Source organism: Micromys minutus (assembly GCF_963924665.1).
Source record: "Micromys minutus genome assembly, chromosome: 3".
Lineage (NCBI taxonomy): Eukaryota > Metazoa > Chordata > Mammalia > Rodentia > Muridae > Micromys > Micromys minutus.
In genome coordinates, this window is record NC_137972.1 from 22,832,178 (window position 1) to 22,850,128 (window position 17,951).

At 36.0% G+C, this 17,951-nt stretch overlaps 1 protein-coding gene across 1 annotated transcript in view; it reads right to left on the reverse strand.

Moving 5' to 3' along the window:
• Positions 1–4,097: 4,097 nt before the first annotated feature.
• Positions 4,098–17,951, reverse strand: part of LOC308418447 (vomeronasal type-2 receptor 26-like) — a gene marked incomplete at both ends in the record, with an annotated part of 49,454 nt that continues 35,600 nt past the window's right edge. The window contains 3 exons of the mRNA XM_080913819.1: positions 4,098–4,990; positions 15,774–15,897; positions 17,177–17,401. Coding sequence (XP_080769945.1) covers positions 4,098–4,990; positions 15,774–15,897; positions 17,177–17,401 — 1,242 coding nt within the window. The remainder of the gene's footprint in view (positions 4,991–15,773; positions 15,898–17,176; positions 17,402–17,951) is intronic.

A 17,951-nucleotide genomic window follows, 5' to 3' on the forward strand; every position in this document is an offset into this window, starting at 1 on the left:
GATGCAAAATCCAAAAAGCACCTAAGCCAAAATTTCCAGGATATCCAGGATATAATGAGAATACCAAATTTAATATTAATAGGAATAGAAGAGAGGAAAGAATATCAACTAAGGGGCACAGTAAATATCTTCAACAAAAACATAGAAGAATGCTTCCCTACCCTTAAGAATGAGGTGACTATGTGCATAAAAGAATCCTACAGAACTCCAAATAGAGTAGACCAGAAAAGAAATTCTTCTCAACACATAATAGTCAAAATGCCAAGTGTTCAAAACAAAGAAAGAATATTAAAAGCAGTAAAGGAAAAAGATCCTGTAAAATATAAAAGCAGACCAATCAGAATTCCACAAGACATCTCAACAGAGACTGTGAAATCTAGAAGGTCCTGGACAGACATCATACAGACCATAAAAGAACACAAATGTCAGCCCAGGCAGCTATACCCAGCAAAATTCTCAATCACCATTGATGGAGAGACCAAGATATTTCAGGACAAATCTAAATTTAAACAATATCTGACCACATGTCTAGACCTACAAAGAATAATAGATGAAAAACCCAACACATGGAGGAAAACTACATTCTAGAAAAAACAAGAAAATTACTAAGCAAAAAATCCAAAAAAATGGAGAAAGTCACACAGACATAACTCTTCCTGTAAAAGCAAAAATAACAGGAAACATCAACCACTATTCCTTAATAACTGTTACCATAAATGGACTCAATTTCTCAACAAAGAGCCATAGGCTATCAAAGTGGATACATAAAAAGGATCCAGTATTTTGCTGCATACAGGAAACTCATCACAGAGACAAAGACAGACACTATCTCAGAGTTAAAGGATGGGAAAAAAACTTCTAAGGAGACAGCCAAGAAACAAGCTGCAGTAGCCATTCAAATATTGTATAAAGTAGATTTTCCACCTAAAATTATCAGAAAAAGTAAGGAATGACACTTTTTACTTATTGTAGAAAAATTTTATCAGGAGGAGCTCTCAATCCTTAACATATATGGTCCAAATACAAGAGTACCCATATTCATAAAAGAAACCCTACTAAAATATAAAACATACATTGCACCACATAAAATAATAGTCAAATCAAACAACCCTGAGATTCTACCTCGTACCAGTTAGAGTGGCTAGGATCAAAAACTCTGATGACAGCCAATGCAGGCGAGGGTGCGAAGAAAGCAGAACAGTCCTCCACTCTTTGTGGGGTTGTAAGCTGGTACAACCACTCTGGAAATCAGTCTGGCAGTTCCTCAGAAAATTGGACATAGTCCTACCGGAAGAACCAGTTATTCCATTCTGGGCATATACCATAGATATGCTCCAATATACAATAAAGACACAAGCACCACAATGTTCTTAGCAGTCCTAATTATAATAGCCAGAAGCTGGAAAGAATCCAGATGTCCTTCATCAGATGAATTGATGAAAAAATTGTGGTATATTTACACAATGATGTACTACTTAGCTATTAGATACAATGACTTTATGAAATTCTTAAGAAAATTAATGCCTCTAGAAAATATCACCCTGAATGAGGTAACCCAGTCACAAAAGAACAGACACAATATGGATTCACTGATCATTGGATACTAACCCCAGAAAGCTCTGAATATCCCTGGATCAACTCTCAGGCCATATGAAGCTCAAGAAAAACATAAGCCAAAAATGAAACCCTCAGTCCTTTTTAGGAAAAAGTAAATGCATAGCACATTCTCAGAGTGTTGTACACCTGGACCTGAAATCATTAATAATTCAAGAGCTAAGAATATATCCCTGTGGCAATTTTTGGTATTCAAAGATCATTATGATTAATTTATACTCACCAAGAAAACTGATTGTTTCTATGTTAAGTTTTTTCCTACTTCATGCTTATGGTAACTAGTGGGATTTCAATGTACCCTAACAAACCTCTAAAAGAATTAAGTTCTGACAAAAATATATTCATCCAGTGCTATGTCAAAATGCCTTTAAAAATCTGTATATGTATTCTTATTTTTAAATATAACGTTGCAAAAGAGAAAAAAGATAATATAAAATGAATAGATATTAATTTTAAAGACAGAGCAATGAATTCAATACACAGCTTACAATGAAGCTTCCCTCTGGAGAAGTGCAGTGAAGAAAACATGCTTGAAGTAGAGAAACAGGTAAGTTCAACCATTCTAATATTTATTAAGGAAAGTATCACAAAATGATTGTTTATATATTTAAAATTTGTGAAAGTATTTATGATATTTTAAGACATTATTTTACCATTTATTTATAAATCCAAATCAAGTAATAAATTTTTGTTCTTTTTGAGAGATTACTGGATATTGAATAGTCTCCATTAACCATTCAGTGACTGCCACAGTCTGCCCATTTACAACACACATGAATGTCTGTACATTTAGTTAGCAACATATATTTGCTGAACAGTTACTTAATCTTTTGGATAAGTACTAGCCAGGATGTTATTCCTGCCATCTATTTGGAACTGCCCCTAAAATCTTCTATTTGTCTGTCAGTGCTCTGTTTGGCTTGTAAGATGGTGGTCCTCGACTTTAAGAGGAAAAACTGGATCTAGAAAACAGGTATTTCTTCATACTCATGGAATCAATCTGCCTGGCAGCTTTTTAAAGTGAAGTGTCTTTCACTTTAAGGTAGTAAGTCCCCATGAGAACATAGTTTCAAACCCTTTGAACAGAAGTGTTTCTATGCTGTTCATGTAATACATTTTGAACAGTTTTTATTTTACCCATAACAAAGCAGATTTCAATGGATACTTTTATGCTGTTTTTATGGCCAAATAAGTTTCCTGAAGTAAAAAATAAGCAACAATTAAGACTCAAAGTAGACACAGAATACCTTAAATGTTTCTTTGTTTTGTCATAGTATTATGTCCAATAAAACAGTACCATTACAGTATAAAGACGATGGAAAACATAAGTAAGACTTGTTCTAAAACATAAACAAACCCACTTTGTCCATGTAGCCATTTCTGTGCATAATTTTGTCCATGGTTGAGCAGTGATTCCTATCAATGTTGCAAACTCCAAGATGAGTTTGTCCTAGGAATGATCTGAAAATCATGTTTAAAGTAAATGACTGGCTAGATAAAAGCAACTGCATAAAACGCCACATGTTTTAGGATGGAAATTTCCATGATTTACTATGTCCCATTGAATTCCTGGCTTTATACTACTTCTCTATGCCCAAGTCTAACATCAGATAATCCTGTTTCTGAGAATGGATTCTAGTAGTTTTACATGATGTCAGCTCTCACTATGGGAAGACAATTTGATACTCCTAACACTAATAGAGTAAAGTACATCCCATGGAGGCTGTTCCCTTTCTCATGAGATACTCTTACCACTTATGTGTTACATATTCTCAGGGTAAGACTGTCTGTGTCTCCCCTGGTTCTCTGTGTAAGCTCTCATTCATGCTGTTTCTCCTGAGGATATAGAAGTACACAAAATGCTCAGGAGACACTGAATCTTCCATGTTATATTGTTTTGCTTATGAGACCTTAAAAATGGAGAAGCTGAAATTTTTGCCATAAAATTTCTGTGGCAAAATCGTGATTGTTTTAAAATTTATTTTTAATGAATATAGTCACCACACATATGACTTATAGAGAAGAAGCACATTAACATTTAAACATCTGATATTCTTGTTTCCACACAAATGATTTACTCTCAATCTTATACTTAATCTTTTCTAATCCTGTCACAAAATGTGTGTGTGAGAGAGAGAGACAGAGAGACAGAGAGACAGAGAGAAGAGAGTGAGAGCAAGTGAGAGAGTCAGAGAGAGAGAGAGAGAGAGAGAGAGAGAGAGAGAGAGAGAGAGAGAGAGAGAACTGCAATTTAAATAAACAGCAAGTAGAGAAACAAAACTCTCTTCTAGCTGGAAACTCACTAACCTGAGGTGACTTATTTCAGTGTCACTAGTTGGCTCCAAGGATTGCAGGGATACTTGAAAAACACAGCAGTTTCTATTGTTTGGTGAAGTGCATTGACTTTAAACCTCTACTTTGAATATTTCTACCTGATTCATTTTACACAGATCACAATAAATTCTATTGTCTTAAAAAGGACGTCATTTAAAAAACTTATTTCTTGAATGGCCACCTGACTTCAGTATGATCACATAGCATTTGGGAAGAAATATACAGCTCAGTAAACCAGCACTTGATGCCAGAATTGAAAGAACTTCCACGGCCACCATGGTTTTACCTTTTGAGCTCAGGTAAGTGGGTACAAAAGAAATCCATACACTGCAGAAAACCAGCATGCTGAACGTGATTGTTTTTGCCTCATTGAAGCTGTCAGGTAGCCTTCTTGCCAGAAAGGCAATAAGCAAGCTCAGACTGGCCAGAAAGCCCAAGTACCCCAGAACGCAGTAGAAGGCGATGGTGGAGCCCTTGTTACACAAGAGGATGATTTGCCCAAACTCTGACTGCATGTCGACATCCGGGAAAGGGGGATAGGTTCCCAGCCAGACTGCGCAGATGCACACTTGAATGATGGAACCACAGAAGACTATAGCATTTGAGAGTCGGGTCACCATCCACATTTTTAAGGTGCTTCCTGGTTTTGTAGCTCTGAATGCCACAACCACAATGAACGTCTTTGCCAAGATAGCAGAAACAGCCACAGAAAATACAACCCCAAAAATCATTTGTCTCAAGACACAAGTGAGTGTTCTAGGTTGGCCAATGAATAGTAATGAGCAAAAGAAACAGAGCATTAGAGAAACCAGGAGGAGATAACTGAGATTTCTGTTATTTGCTCTGACAATGGGTGTATCCCGATAGCAGATAAATAATCCTAAAATCAAGGCTGAAAAGGCAGATAAACTAATGGCCACAGAGACTAAAAGAGCTCCCAGATTATCTTCATGGGACAAAAATACGGTAATTTTAGGGAGACACTGATTCCTCTCTGTATTTGGATACTGATCGTCAGGACACTTAATGCACTGATCCATATCTGAAAGGGAAGCAGTTTGGTTTATTGCATTCTATTCCCCAGAAGTATCTATAGGATGCATAACTTGTGCAAAACCATTGTTTTATTATGGAGGTAATGTCTCTGGTTATATTCACTGAATCATAATATTGAAATGCAATATTTAAAATAGTTATTTTTTTAGAAGAGTAAAATCTAGATACACTGTATGTATTATATATTCATGACATTAGTGTACTTAAACAATATGAGACAATAAGTAATCTAGAAATGACGTTGAGGGGAAATTACACAATGTGAAAATTATATTTGATTATAGGGAAAACTAAGAAAAATTTCATTTGTAAGCTTTTAGTGTTTTCTTTTTGTTCCCTTTGTTTTTTAGAAATAATTCATTGCTTGAAAATTTTGTATATGCATATGATGCATTTTGATCAATTCTACAACCAGTCCTCCTAAAACTCCTCTCTCTCTCCTTCCCACCATTATTTTTCTTAAGTTTACTTTTTTTTTCCTCACTGAGTTCACTTAATCCTGCCTGTATGCATCTCAATATAGGCCATCTACCAAAATATGGGCAGCCTATCAGGACCACATATTTTAAACAAATAAATAAACACACACACACACACACACACACACACACACACACAAACACAATCTGATTCCCTCCAGGAGCTATCTATTATCACTTCATTCTAGCTAAGAGTGATAATTTATTATTTTTTCCCCCATCCATTCTAGGGTTTTGTCTGACTTTATCTGGCTTGATATGGTGTATGCCTCTCTGAGTCTGTGTGCTCAAGTACCCTGTCATGTCTGACAAATTATACTTCACTATAGGTGTCCCTTCTCTGGGTTTTATGGCTCTCTGCCTTTTTAATGCCATAATCCTTGATGTTCTTATCCTTGTGAACTCTTGGCTTTAATGAAAAGTGACAGGAAACCTCTACAAGCTAAAAATTAGCAGTTAATCTGCTGAGATGGTTTTACCATATACTGTCAAGTCAACATGGATTTGTATTCTAGTCAAGTCTGAAGAAATTACATGTAAGAAAAGATTTCTGCTATTAATGTGCATTTCCTCTTATTTTGCACACACACACAAAGACATATACATATATACAAACACACCCACTTATCACCAAGTACTAGCATTTTGGGGAAGATGTCTGGAGATCAATGAAGATGTAGTCTCTTGTAGTGATTCTATATAGACAAATACATGACTTCTTAATTATTAATCAAGATTCTGTAAGAATCCCTAAAATTATATTGGTAATTATTAAGCTCCTTATAATAGGACTGTTATTAACTTCTTTCTGATATTAAAACTGTAATTAGAACTCTGTCAGTCTTTTAGTATCAAAATAATAAGCAATAGAAACAGGCATCTATTACTTAGAGCACATTCCAATAGGTTGTTAAACAATGAACCAAACAAAGGTAATGAAAAGAGAACTAATGATTTGGAGTAAGTGCAAGGACAGAAGATCAAATATTGACTGGAACTATTTATACCAAAATTCAATAATCACTTAGTCAAAAAATTAGGGATTTTAAATTTCAATGAATCCATAGTATTATTCCCGGGAATGAATGTTGAGTACCAATGGATACATATGTAAACAATACCTATTGTAAACTTATTTAATTTATGATTTGAATTTATGGTTGAACTTTTATTAAAAAAATGAAGAAAAGATGGTTGTAAAAATCAAGTGATCTATTCCACTAGAAATGGTACAAAAATCTAGGAAAGAATACGTTGTATGCAATTGTTACATCAAAGCAGGGTAGAGGGCAAGATGGGAAGAAGGACATCATAGTAGAATAACTTAGAAATAAAAGGGGACTTAGAAATTAAGGGGAAACTTAAAATCTAAAAGGGAATGTAGAAATTAAAAAGCAACTTAAAAATTAAGAAAAAAACTTTTGATAAGAGTATTTTTGGAGGAGATGAAGTTTTTGGAGAAGAACTAAGAAATAATTATTAAAATCAATTTTGAGAGTGCTTTTTTTCCTGAGACTTTCAGTAGCAGGCTGAGAGTCCTAGCCTCCAGGTTCCTTCCGAGATAAAAACAAAGGCTACTTTACTCAATCCTCAGAAGTTTTACTATGAGGTGCTAAATGCCTGCACTCTCTGGCCTCAAGAGTAACTGAGAGTAAGGCCAGCTATCACTTCAAAGACTTAAGACTGGTAAATATGTATACATATATGTCTATATATATATATATATATATATATATATATATATATATGTGTGTGTGTGTGTGTGTGTGTGTGTGTGTGTGTGTGTGTGTGTGTGTGTGTTTGTGTGTGTGTGTGTGTTTGTGTGTGTGTGTGTATATATATATGTATGTATATGTATATATAAACATATACTATATACACAAAGCTCTAAACATTTCACATGAACAATTCTTGCCAGTCCTTGACACTCTTTACTCTCTTTCCCCCTCAGATATCCCCAGGAGACAACCAGTCTGCCAGAGCAGACCTCTGACAGGACGGCCTAGAAAAAAAAAAAACCTTCCTAACATTTACTTACATCTATGTTTAGAATCTGTGCTATTTTTTTGTTTTTTTGATTTCAATTGTTTTAAAAATAATGGTGGATTTTGCCACTGGGAACAGCGGAGATCCAGGGACACAGGCCTGATGAGACTGTGCTGTGTGTAGCCAAAGCACAGAAAGGGCCAGGCTAAGCATACTGAAAATACTGCTCTCCAGTTTGTTCAGGGGAGCAGGAACTCTGCCACAGTGATTTGGTATCTGCCTGGAAAGCCTTTGTGTGCACACCAAATGCTCAAGATATTTGCCACCTGGAACAGCAAGATCCAAGGACACAGGCCAGGTGAGACTGCCTCTCGAGTAGCCAAAGCACAAAGAGGTCTAGGCCAAGCATCCAGAGAACGAGGCCCTCTCTTTGGATCAGGAGAGCAGGAGCCATGGAATAAGGACTTGGTATCAGTCCTGATAGCCATTGTGTGTCCACCTAACACTCAGGCCATTTGCAACCAGGAACTGGGGAGATCCAGGGACACAGGTCTGGCGAGACTGTGATGTGAGTAGCCAAAGCACAGAGAGGTCTAGGGTTAGCATGCAGAAAACGTGGCCCTCTGGTTCAGTGGAGCTGGAACTCTTGCATAGAGAATTGGGATCAGCAAGGAAAGCCTTTCCCCAAAGCCTATACACACAGGCCCACAGTAAATCACAAGCCGTTGTCAGTGGGAGCCTGGTATTGCCCGAGAAAGGATGTACTTGAAGTTAAACTCTACAGACCCCCTTACACCTAGAATAGATAGGTGTCTGACAGATTGGCCCAGCAGAGGAAATTGGGAGTTCTCAAAGTGCAGAAAGAACTGTGCTATTGGGAAAGGGTCTGTAGTGGACTAGAGAAAGAGCCAGGTCTCTTCCGCTAGTACTCAGGACCTGTGGGCACAGTGCTGAGCTACGAGAAAATTCTCATAAGGGCTCCCACATCTGAGCCCATAAAGACAGAGCTGAGTCACTGGTAACAGAACTCACTTTTTGCCCATCAAAAGTTAAAACAGAGTATCAGTTTTTCTCCTGAAAATCTTGGGCTCTCAGATACACAGGAGAGACATGTACCAATTACTCACACCAGGACCACGATTAATCACAGACAACAAGTTGGCAAGAGGAAAGCAAAAGAACTTAAGCAATGGAAACCAAGACAACTTGGCAACATCAGAACATAGCTCTCCTGTCACAGCAAGCAGCAGAATGCCAAACACTCCAGAAAAAGAAGACTCAGACCTGAAATCATACCTCAAGATGATAATGTAGATCTTTTAGTAGAGCATCAATAACTCACTTAAACAAAAATGGGAGGACAACCATAAAGAATTGGAAACTTTTAAATAGGAAATAGAAAAAACACTCAAAGAAATCAAAGAACTAGAGAAAAATAGAACCACAGAGATGAAGGAATTGAAAATGGAAATAGAAACAATAAAGAAAACACTAAAAAAGACAACCCTGGAGGTGGAAAACCAGAAAAGGAATTCAGGAGTCAAAGATGCAAGCACCTCTAACAAACTAGAAGAAATAGAAGAGAGAATCTCAGGAGTGAAGGCAACATTGAAAACATAGACAAAACAGTCAAAGAAGATACAAAAGCCAAAATGCTCCTATCCATAATGTCCAGGAGATCCAGGACACATTGAGAAGACAAAATCTAATATAATAGGAATAGAAGAGTGTGAAGAATATCAACTAAGAGGCACAGTAAATATCTTCAGCAAAACTGTAGAAGAATACTTCCATACACTTAAGTATGAGATGACCATGAGCATAAAATAAATGTACAGAACTCCAAATAAGTGGATCAGAAAATAAATTCTTCCTGACACATAATAGTCAAAACACCAAGTGTGCAAAATGAAGAAAGAATACTAAATGCAGTAAGGAAAAAAGGTCATGTAAGACATAAAAGCAGACAAATCAGAATTACACCAGAGTTCTCAACAGAAATTATGAAAGCTAGAAGATCCTGGACAGACATCATACAGACCCTAAGAGAAGACAAGCATCAGCCCAGGCAGCTGTATCCAGGAAAACTCTCAATCACCTTTGATGGAGAGACCAAGATATTCTAGGACATAACTAAATTACACAATATCTGATCAAAAATCCAGCACTACAAAGAATAATAGGTGAATGTAAGCCTAGCCTTTAATTATAAGTCATCTCAACACAACCCTGAGATTAAACTTCACACAAACCATAATGGCTAAGATAAAAAATTCAGAAAACAGCAGATTTTGGTAAGGATGTGGAGAATAAGAACACTCCTCCACTCGTGGTGTGGTTATAAACTTGTACAACCCCTGTGGAAATTAGTCTGGCAATTTCTCAGAAAATTGGACATAGTCCTACCTGAAGACCTAGTTATTCCACTTCTGGGCATATGACCCAGAGAAGCTCCAACATACAACAAAGACACATGCACCACAATGTTCATAGCAGCCCTATTTATAGTAGCCAGAAGATGGAAAGAACCCAGATTTCCTTCAGTAGATTAATGGATACAAAAATTGTGGTATATTTACACAATGGAGTACTAGTCAGCTATCATAGACAATGACTTTATGAAATTCTTAAGAAAATGGATGCATCTAGAGAATATCATCCTGAGTGAGGTAACCCAGTCAAAAAATCAAACATAATATGCAGTCACTGATAATTGGATACTAACCCCAGATAGCCCTGAACACCCCAGAATCAACTCACAGTCTTTATGAAGTTCATGAAAAAGAAAAAGAAAAACAATTATGCTTAATCTTTACACACCAAGAAAACTTTGACTATTTCTAGGTTACAGCTTGTTTTACATGTAATTTTATGTTCATTGTAACTAGTAAGATTTTAATATATACTATTAAACCTTTAAAAAATCAAGTGCTGACAAAAATGTATTCACATATTTTATGCATAAATGCTTAAAATCTGTACATGTACCTTTGTTTTTTAAAATAAAGTTGTTAAAATAATTGGTGGAAAACCTACTACAAGGAGGGAAACTACATAGTAGTAAAAACAAGAATATAAATAAGCAAGAAATCCAAAAGAAGAAAGATACACAGGCACAATTCTACCACTAATAGCAAAAATATCAGGAAACAGTAACCACTATTCCTTAATATCTGTTAACATAAATGACTAAATTCCCCAATAAAAAGACATGGGCTATAAGACTGGATACAAAAACAGAATCCAGCATTTTGATGCATACAGGAAACTCATGTCAGAGACAAAGACAGACACTATCTCAGAGTAAAAGGTTGGGAAAACGTTTCAAGCAAACTGCTCCAAGAAAAAGCTGGAGTACCTATTCTAATATTGAATAAAGTTGATTTTCAACCAAAAGTTATCAGAAAAGAAGAAAATTACACCTTTTACTCATTACAGGGAAAATTTATCAGGAAGAACTCCCAATCCTTAAGATATATGGTCCAAATACAAGAGTAACCATATTCATAAAAGAAATCCTACTAATGCTCAAAAAATACATTGGACCAAACACAATAATACTGGGAGACCTCAACAGCACACTCTTAACAAAAGACAGATAATGGACGCAGAAACTGAACAAGGACATAGAAAAACTCACAGAGGTTTAGAACCAATTGGAATTAATAGACATCTACAGAATATTTCACCTTAAAAAAAAGAATACACCTTCTCAGCACCTCATGGCACCTTCTCCACAAATGATCATATAATCGGTCACACAACAAACCTCAATAGATATAAGATTGGAGCACTCCCATGAAACCTAGCAGATCACGATGGACTAAGGCTGATCTTTAGTAACAACAAATACAACAAAAAGCCCATATACACATTGAAACTGAATAATGCTCTATTAAATGAGAGCATGGTCAAAAAAGAAAAACAGAAAGAAATTAAGGATTTTCTACAATTTAATAGAAATGAAAGCACGACATGCCCAAACATGTGGAATACAATGAAAGCAGCTAAGAGAAAATCTCATAGCTCTGAATGCTTCCAAAAAGAAACTGGAGCAATCATACATGAGCAACTTGATAGCACAGTTGAAAACTCTAGAACAGAAAGAAGCAGATAAACCGAAGAGGATAGATGGCAAGAAATAATCAAACTCAGAGCAGAAATTGAAAAAATAGAAACAAAACCATTAAAAGAATCAACAAAATCAGGAGCTGGTTCTTTGAGAAAATTAACACTATTGATAAATCCTTAGCCAGACAAACTAGAGGGCAAAAAGAGAGTATTCAAATTAACAAAATCAAAAAGGAAAGTGGAGATATAACATCTGAAACTGAGGATATTTCAGAAACCATCAGATGCTACTACAAAAGGCTATACTCAACAGACCTGGAAAATATGGAGGAAATAGATGAATTCTTAGACAGATACCAGATACTAAAATTAAACAGGATCAGGTAAACCATCTAAATATTTCCATAAGACCTACAGAAATAGATGCAGTCATCAAAAGCGTTCCAAAAAAAAAAAAAAAAAAAAAAAAAAAAAAAAAAAAAAAAAAATAAGCCCAGGTCCAGATGGGTTCAATGCAGAGTTATATCAGACATTTATTGACCACATAATATTAATGCCTTCCAACTATTCCACAAAATAGCATCAGATGAAACACTACCTAACTCGTTTTTTGAGGCCACAATAACCCTTGTTCCTAAACCACACAAAGACCCTACATGGAAAGAGAACTTCAGACCAATCTCCCTTATGAACATTGATGCTAAAATACTCAATGAAATTTTTTCAAATCGAATCCAAGATCACTTCAAAAGGATCATTCACCATGATTAAGTAGGCTTCATTCTTGGGATGCAGGGATTATTTAATATACAGGAATCCATCAAAGTCATCTACCATATAAACAAACTCAAAGAGAAATACCACATGTTCATCTCACTAGATGCTGAGAAAGCATTTGACAAAATTCAACACCCTTTTTTGTTAAAAGTCTTGGAAAGAACAGGAGTCCAAGACCCATACCTAAACATAATAAAAGCAATATACAGCAAACCATTAAACAACCTCAAACTTAATGGTGAGAAACTTGAAGCAATCTTACTAAAATCAGGGACTAGACACAGCTACACACTCTTCCCCTACCTATTCAACATAGTTCTAGAAATTCTGGTGAGAGCAATCAGACAGCAAAAGGAAATCAAAGGGATATAAATTGGAAAGGAAGAAGTAAAAACATCACTATGTGCAGATGACATGATAGTGTACTTAAGCGACCCCACAAATTCCACCAGAGAACTCCTACAGCCGATGAACAAGTTCAGCAAAGTGGCTGGATATAAAATTAGCTCAAATAAATCAGTACCCTTACTCTACTCAAGGACAAATATATGCAGAAAGAAATTAGGGAAAAGAAACCCTTTATAATATTCACAAACAACATGAAATACCTGGGTGTGACACTAACTAAGCAAGTGAAGGACTTGTATGATAAGAACTTCAAATCTCTGATGAAGGAAATCAAGGAAGATCTCGGAAGATGGAAAGATCTCCTATGCTCATGGATTTGAAGGATCAACATTGTAAATTGGCCATCTTACCAAAAGCAATCTACAGATTCAATGCAATCCCCATCAAAATGTCAACCCAAATCTTCATAGTGTTGGAAAGAGCAATGTACAATTTCATCTGGAATAACTAAAAACCTAGAATATCGAAATCCATCCTCAACAATAAGAAAACATCTGTGGGAATCACCATTCCTGACCTCAAGCTATATTACAAGCAAATTGTGTTAAAAACTGCATGGTAGTGGTACAGAATTAGGCTTGTGGATCAAAGGAATAGAATAAAAGATCCAGAAATGAACCCTCTCACATATTGCCACTTGATTTCTGACAAAGGAGCTATAAACATTCAATGAAAAAAGGAGAGCTTCTTTAACAAACAGTGTTGACCTGGCACTTAGCATGCAGAGGCATGAAAATACAACCTTTCTTATCTCTTTGTACAAAGCTCAAGTGCAAGTGGATCATAGATCTCTACATTAAACCAGGTACATTGAAACTATTAGAAGAGAAACTTAGAACAGTTAGGCACAGGGTAAAACATCCTGAACAGAACACAAATGGCTTGTGCTCTAAGCTGAGAAATGGGACTTAATGAGATTTTAACGTTTCTGTAAGACTAAGGACACTGTAAAGAAAACAGAAAGACAGCCAACAGATTGGGAAAAGATCTTTTCTAACCCTATATCTTATAGATACCTAACATTCAAGTTATACAAAGAACTCAAGATATTAGACATCATAGAATCAAACAATCCTATTTAATATTTGGGTACAGAGCTAAACAAAAAGTTCTCATTTGAGGAATATTGAATGGCTGAGAAGCATTTAAGCTAGTGCTAGGCATTCTTAGTCATTGGGGAAATGCAAATCAAAACAAACTTGAGATTCCACCTTACACCAGTCAGAATGGCTAAGCTCAAAAACTTGAAGACAGCAGATGCTGGCAAGGATGTGGAGAAAGTGGAACACTCCTCCACTCTTGTTGGAGTTGTAAACTGGTACAACCATTATGGAAATCATTCTGGTGTTTTCTCAGAAAATTGGACATAATACTACCTGAAGACCTATTTATTCCACTTCTAGGCATATACCCCAGAGATGCTCCAACATACAATAAAGAAACATTAACCATAATGTTCAAAGAAGCCCTATTTATAACAGCCAGAACCTGGACCAAACCCAGACATCCTTCACTAGATGAATACATACAAAAATTGTGGTATATTTATACAATGGAGAACTACTCAGCTATCAGAAACGACTTTATGAAATTCCTAAGAAAATGGGTCTATCTAGAGAATATCATCCTGAGTGAGGTAAACCAGTCACAAAAGAACAGACATAATATTTAGTCACTGATAATTGGATTCTAACCCCAGAAAGCTCTGAACTCCCCAGAAACAACTCACAGGATATATGAAGCTAAAAAAGAAGAAGAAGAAGAAGAAAAAGAAGAAGAAGAAGAAGAAGAAGAAGAAGAAGAAGAAGAAGAAGAAGAAGAAGAAGAAGAAGAAGAAGAAGAAGAAGAAGAAGAAGAAGAAGAAGAAGAAGAAGAAAAGAAACCCTCAGTCCTTCTTTGGAAAAAAAATACGTGTAATAGTAAAGTACCCTCTCAGTGTGTGGTACACATGGACCTTAAATCATTAATAGTCCAAGAGCTAAGATAATAGCCTAGTGGTAATTTTTCATATTCACAGATAATTATTCTTAATCTATACTCAGCAAGAAATCTGTTTCCATGTTACATTCTGTCCTACATATATTTAATGCTTATGGTAACTAGTGGGATTTCAATGCATGCTATCAAACTTCTAAAAGAATTAAGTACTAAAAATATATTTATATAATGTTATACCAAAATGCCTTTAAAATCATTATATGTATCCCTCTTTAAAAAAAATAAAGTGGCAATTAAAATAAAATAATGCTGAAGACAATACATTTTAGGTGAAAGATTTTTTGGGGGATAAAAAATGCTCACTTTGGTGACTTCCTTAATTTCGTTCATTTATTGAACTTAATTAGAAATTTATTAAAGAAAAACAATTTTGCACTTTATTTTCAAAAAATATTTATCAAATATATTTAAGGTACTGGAGTTTACTATTGTTTTACAGAAAGATTTGGTAATCTTCACATAATGTCTTTTGTAATAAACAGGTAGAGGTAGATCTTTGAATATTTAAGGCATATGCAGTGAAACGGGAAGTCTAATTCACTAAGCTGAGACTTCATTCCCTCTCAAAGACACTTGCCTGGGACCTGTCTTTATTTAGAAATATGATAACAGCAAGACACCATACTGCACACCTGTAATCCTGCACTCTGAAAGGTGAACAGCCAGCCTGGGTGGAGATCAAGATTTTTATTTGTTTTTTCTTTGTTATTCAGGACAGGATTTTTCTGTGTAGCCCTACCTGTACTCTAACTCATTCTGAGGACCAGGCTGAACTTGATTACAGAGATCCACCCACTGAGTGCTAGGATTAAAATTTTTGCCACCTTCATCCAGCAAGAAGTTGTTTTAAATGAATAGGTGTTAGCTATATTACTGTAACTGTGACTTCAGGCTTTGTTTTACCCACCCTTGTCCTGCTGTGAATCATTCCCACATCTAGAATCATTTCTCAAAATTCCTACACTCAGAAATATTTCTTGAAATTTCCACATTCAGAGCCACTTATAGATTTTTTTTTTTTTATTTAGAATCACTTCCAAAAATTTCTACCTGTTTCATTTGCAATCTCTCCATGTGGACATGGGAGACAATCAAAACAACAGGATGGTCTCCCTCGAACAGGTGTTTTCCTAAATCCAAGTTGACAACTCTGACTGCAGACAGCAGTAGGAGACTGTATAAAAGGCATGGGAGAGAAGAGAGTCAGTACATGACAGTCAGTATCAGCAGTGAGATGGTAGATTGCAGCAGTACCTTTTTGTACTGTAATTATCAAGAATTTCCATGTTTTTAGAGAGTGAAAAGCCAAAGTGCACGTGTCTCTCTTCCTTTTCTCTCTCTTTCTTCTCTCTCTCTCTCTCTCTCTCTCTCTCTCTCTCTCTCTCTCTCTCTCTCTCCTCTCTCTCCTCTCTCTCCCTTTCAAACTCTTGTTTTATTATGTTATTCAGCTCTTATTTTTATTATATTTCAAACTAATATTTTGTTATAGTTAAAATGATTTTGAAACTTTAAATATAGGTTGATCATATACTTCCCTTCCCCTAATTCTGTCTAGATCCTTTGGTCTTCCTAGTCCACCCAAATTTATGTTTTTTCTCAAAGAACAACCTACAATCCCAATAAAATAACAGTCACTAGAAACATAGAAAAACAAATACAACAGCACAAAAAGAAAAACAAATCAAAACAAAACCCACCAAACTGTGACCACATAAAGTATTAATATAAATATTTTTCTGGCAAATTACTCCTGGACATGAGACCTGAATTGTTGTTTTTGATATGCCCAGTGTCTTCCACTGGAGAAAATGTACTGGATCCATTGAAGAACAAAATGTTTCCCATTACTATTACTATTACTATTTTAATCTTATCAGTGAGGTATTTCGGGTGAACAGTTCCAAATTAAGGGGATAGGTGTAAATATAGCTTTAAATTTTAAATTTAGAAATATCTGTCCAGGGTATTTAATCAGTTTATGTACCCTATGATTCTGTTATTTATTCTAAAATACTTTTTTAGTTCTGGTATGGGTTAGCTTTTAGCACATCCTTAATCCTAAAAAAGAAAGGTAAAGTTAGTTTGTAGAAGGAAACTCACCTTGCTAGAAAGTAACTTCTAATTGAGGCGCATATAAGATGATCAATCAGAGAATGATTTGACAGAGTGAGTCAAAGACATAACTCTAATAGAAATAGAGAGGAACAAGATAACTTGCTGGGGTTCCACACAAATAGTCAGGTACTGAACTGGAACCCAGTGATGAAGGTTAAAAGCATATAGCCTCTAAACATTACTTCTTTCTTACTATTGTGGGCACAGAATCAGATAACTATTGGCAATTAAATCAGTTTGTTCTTCTTAGGCCAAAAGGTGATGACTTCTGGCAACCCTGCTCTTTGAGGAATTCCACATTTGGAACAGCTTATGGTCCCACCCTCAAAAATACTCACCTTATTATGGTGTTCACCCCATGTTAGAATTTTGTCATTTAGGGAAAAATGCTTAACACTGTGAGATTCAAAGATAAACTCGCCAACTTTCACTTGAGCGCTGGTGATGCCTGGCTGAGACTGGTAATTAAGGATGTCAAGCTTGGTGGCAGAAACCTCCTTGTTCACAACATTCTCCTCATTGGTGCATGTTCCAAGTTGGTACTTTTGTAAGAATGGATGGAGCTGAGAAAAAACATTCAGAACTTGCACTATAAGTAACAGAGATGCAAATAAACCTGGTTACTTTATCTCTCCCCTCTTTCTCTAACTTTATGATTCTGTGGCTTTCATTATTTTTCTGCATATCAAACATTTATCATAGAGCTTATCCATGAGAGCAGCAGACCTATATCACACACACACACACACACACACACACACACACACACACACTCACACACACACACACACACACAGACACACACAAATACAGACACACTGAGACAAAATCTCAAAAAATACTGGAGATAAGAGATGATATAAACCAAATGTGCTTTATAGCAAATAGAAACCTGAAGGAGCCTTTTCAGCCCAGAGTGAGGGCTGGGTCTCTGTCATCAGGACTCTGGATCTGCCAGGCAAAGCCTGTGTCCCCAGATCAGCTGCACAGGTGATATTACACCTGGACCAGCAGAGAGCCTGGGACACAATCCAGGGAAATATCACCAGGAGTTTTCAGAGCACAGACCTTGAGGTGCTCTCTTGAAAGGTGCCCTTTTAGGACTAGAGAAAT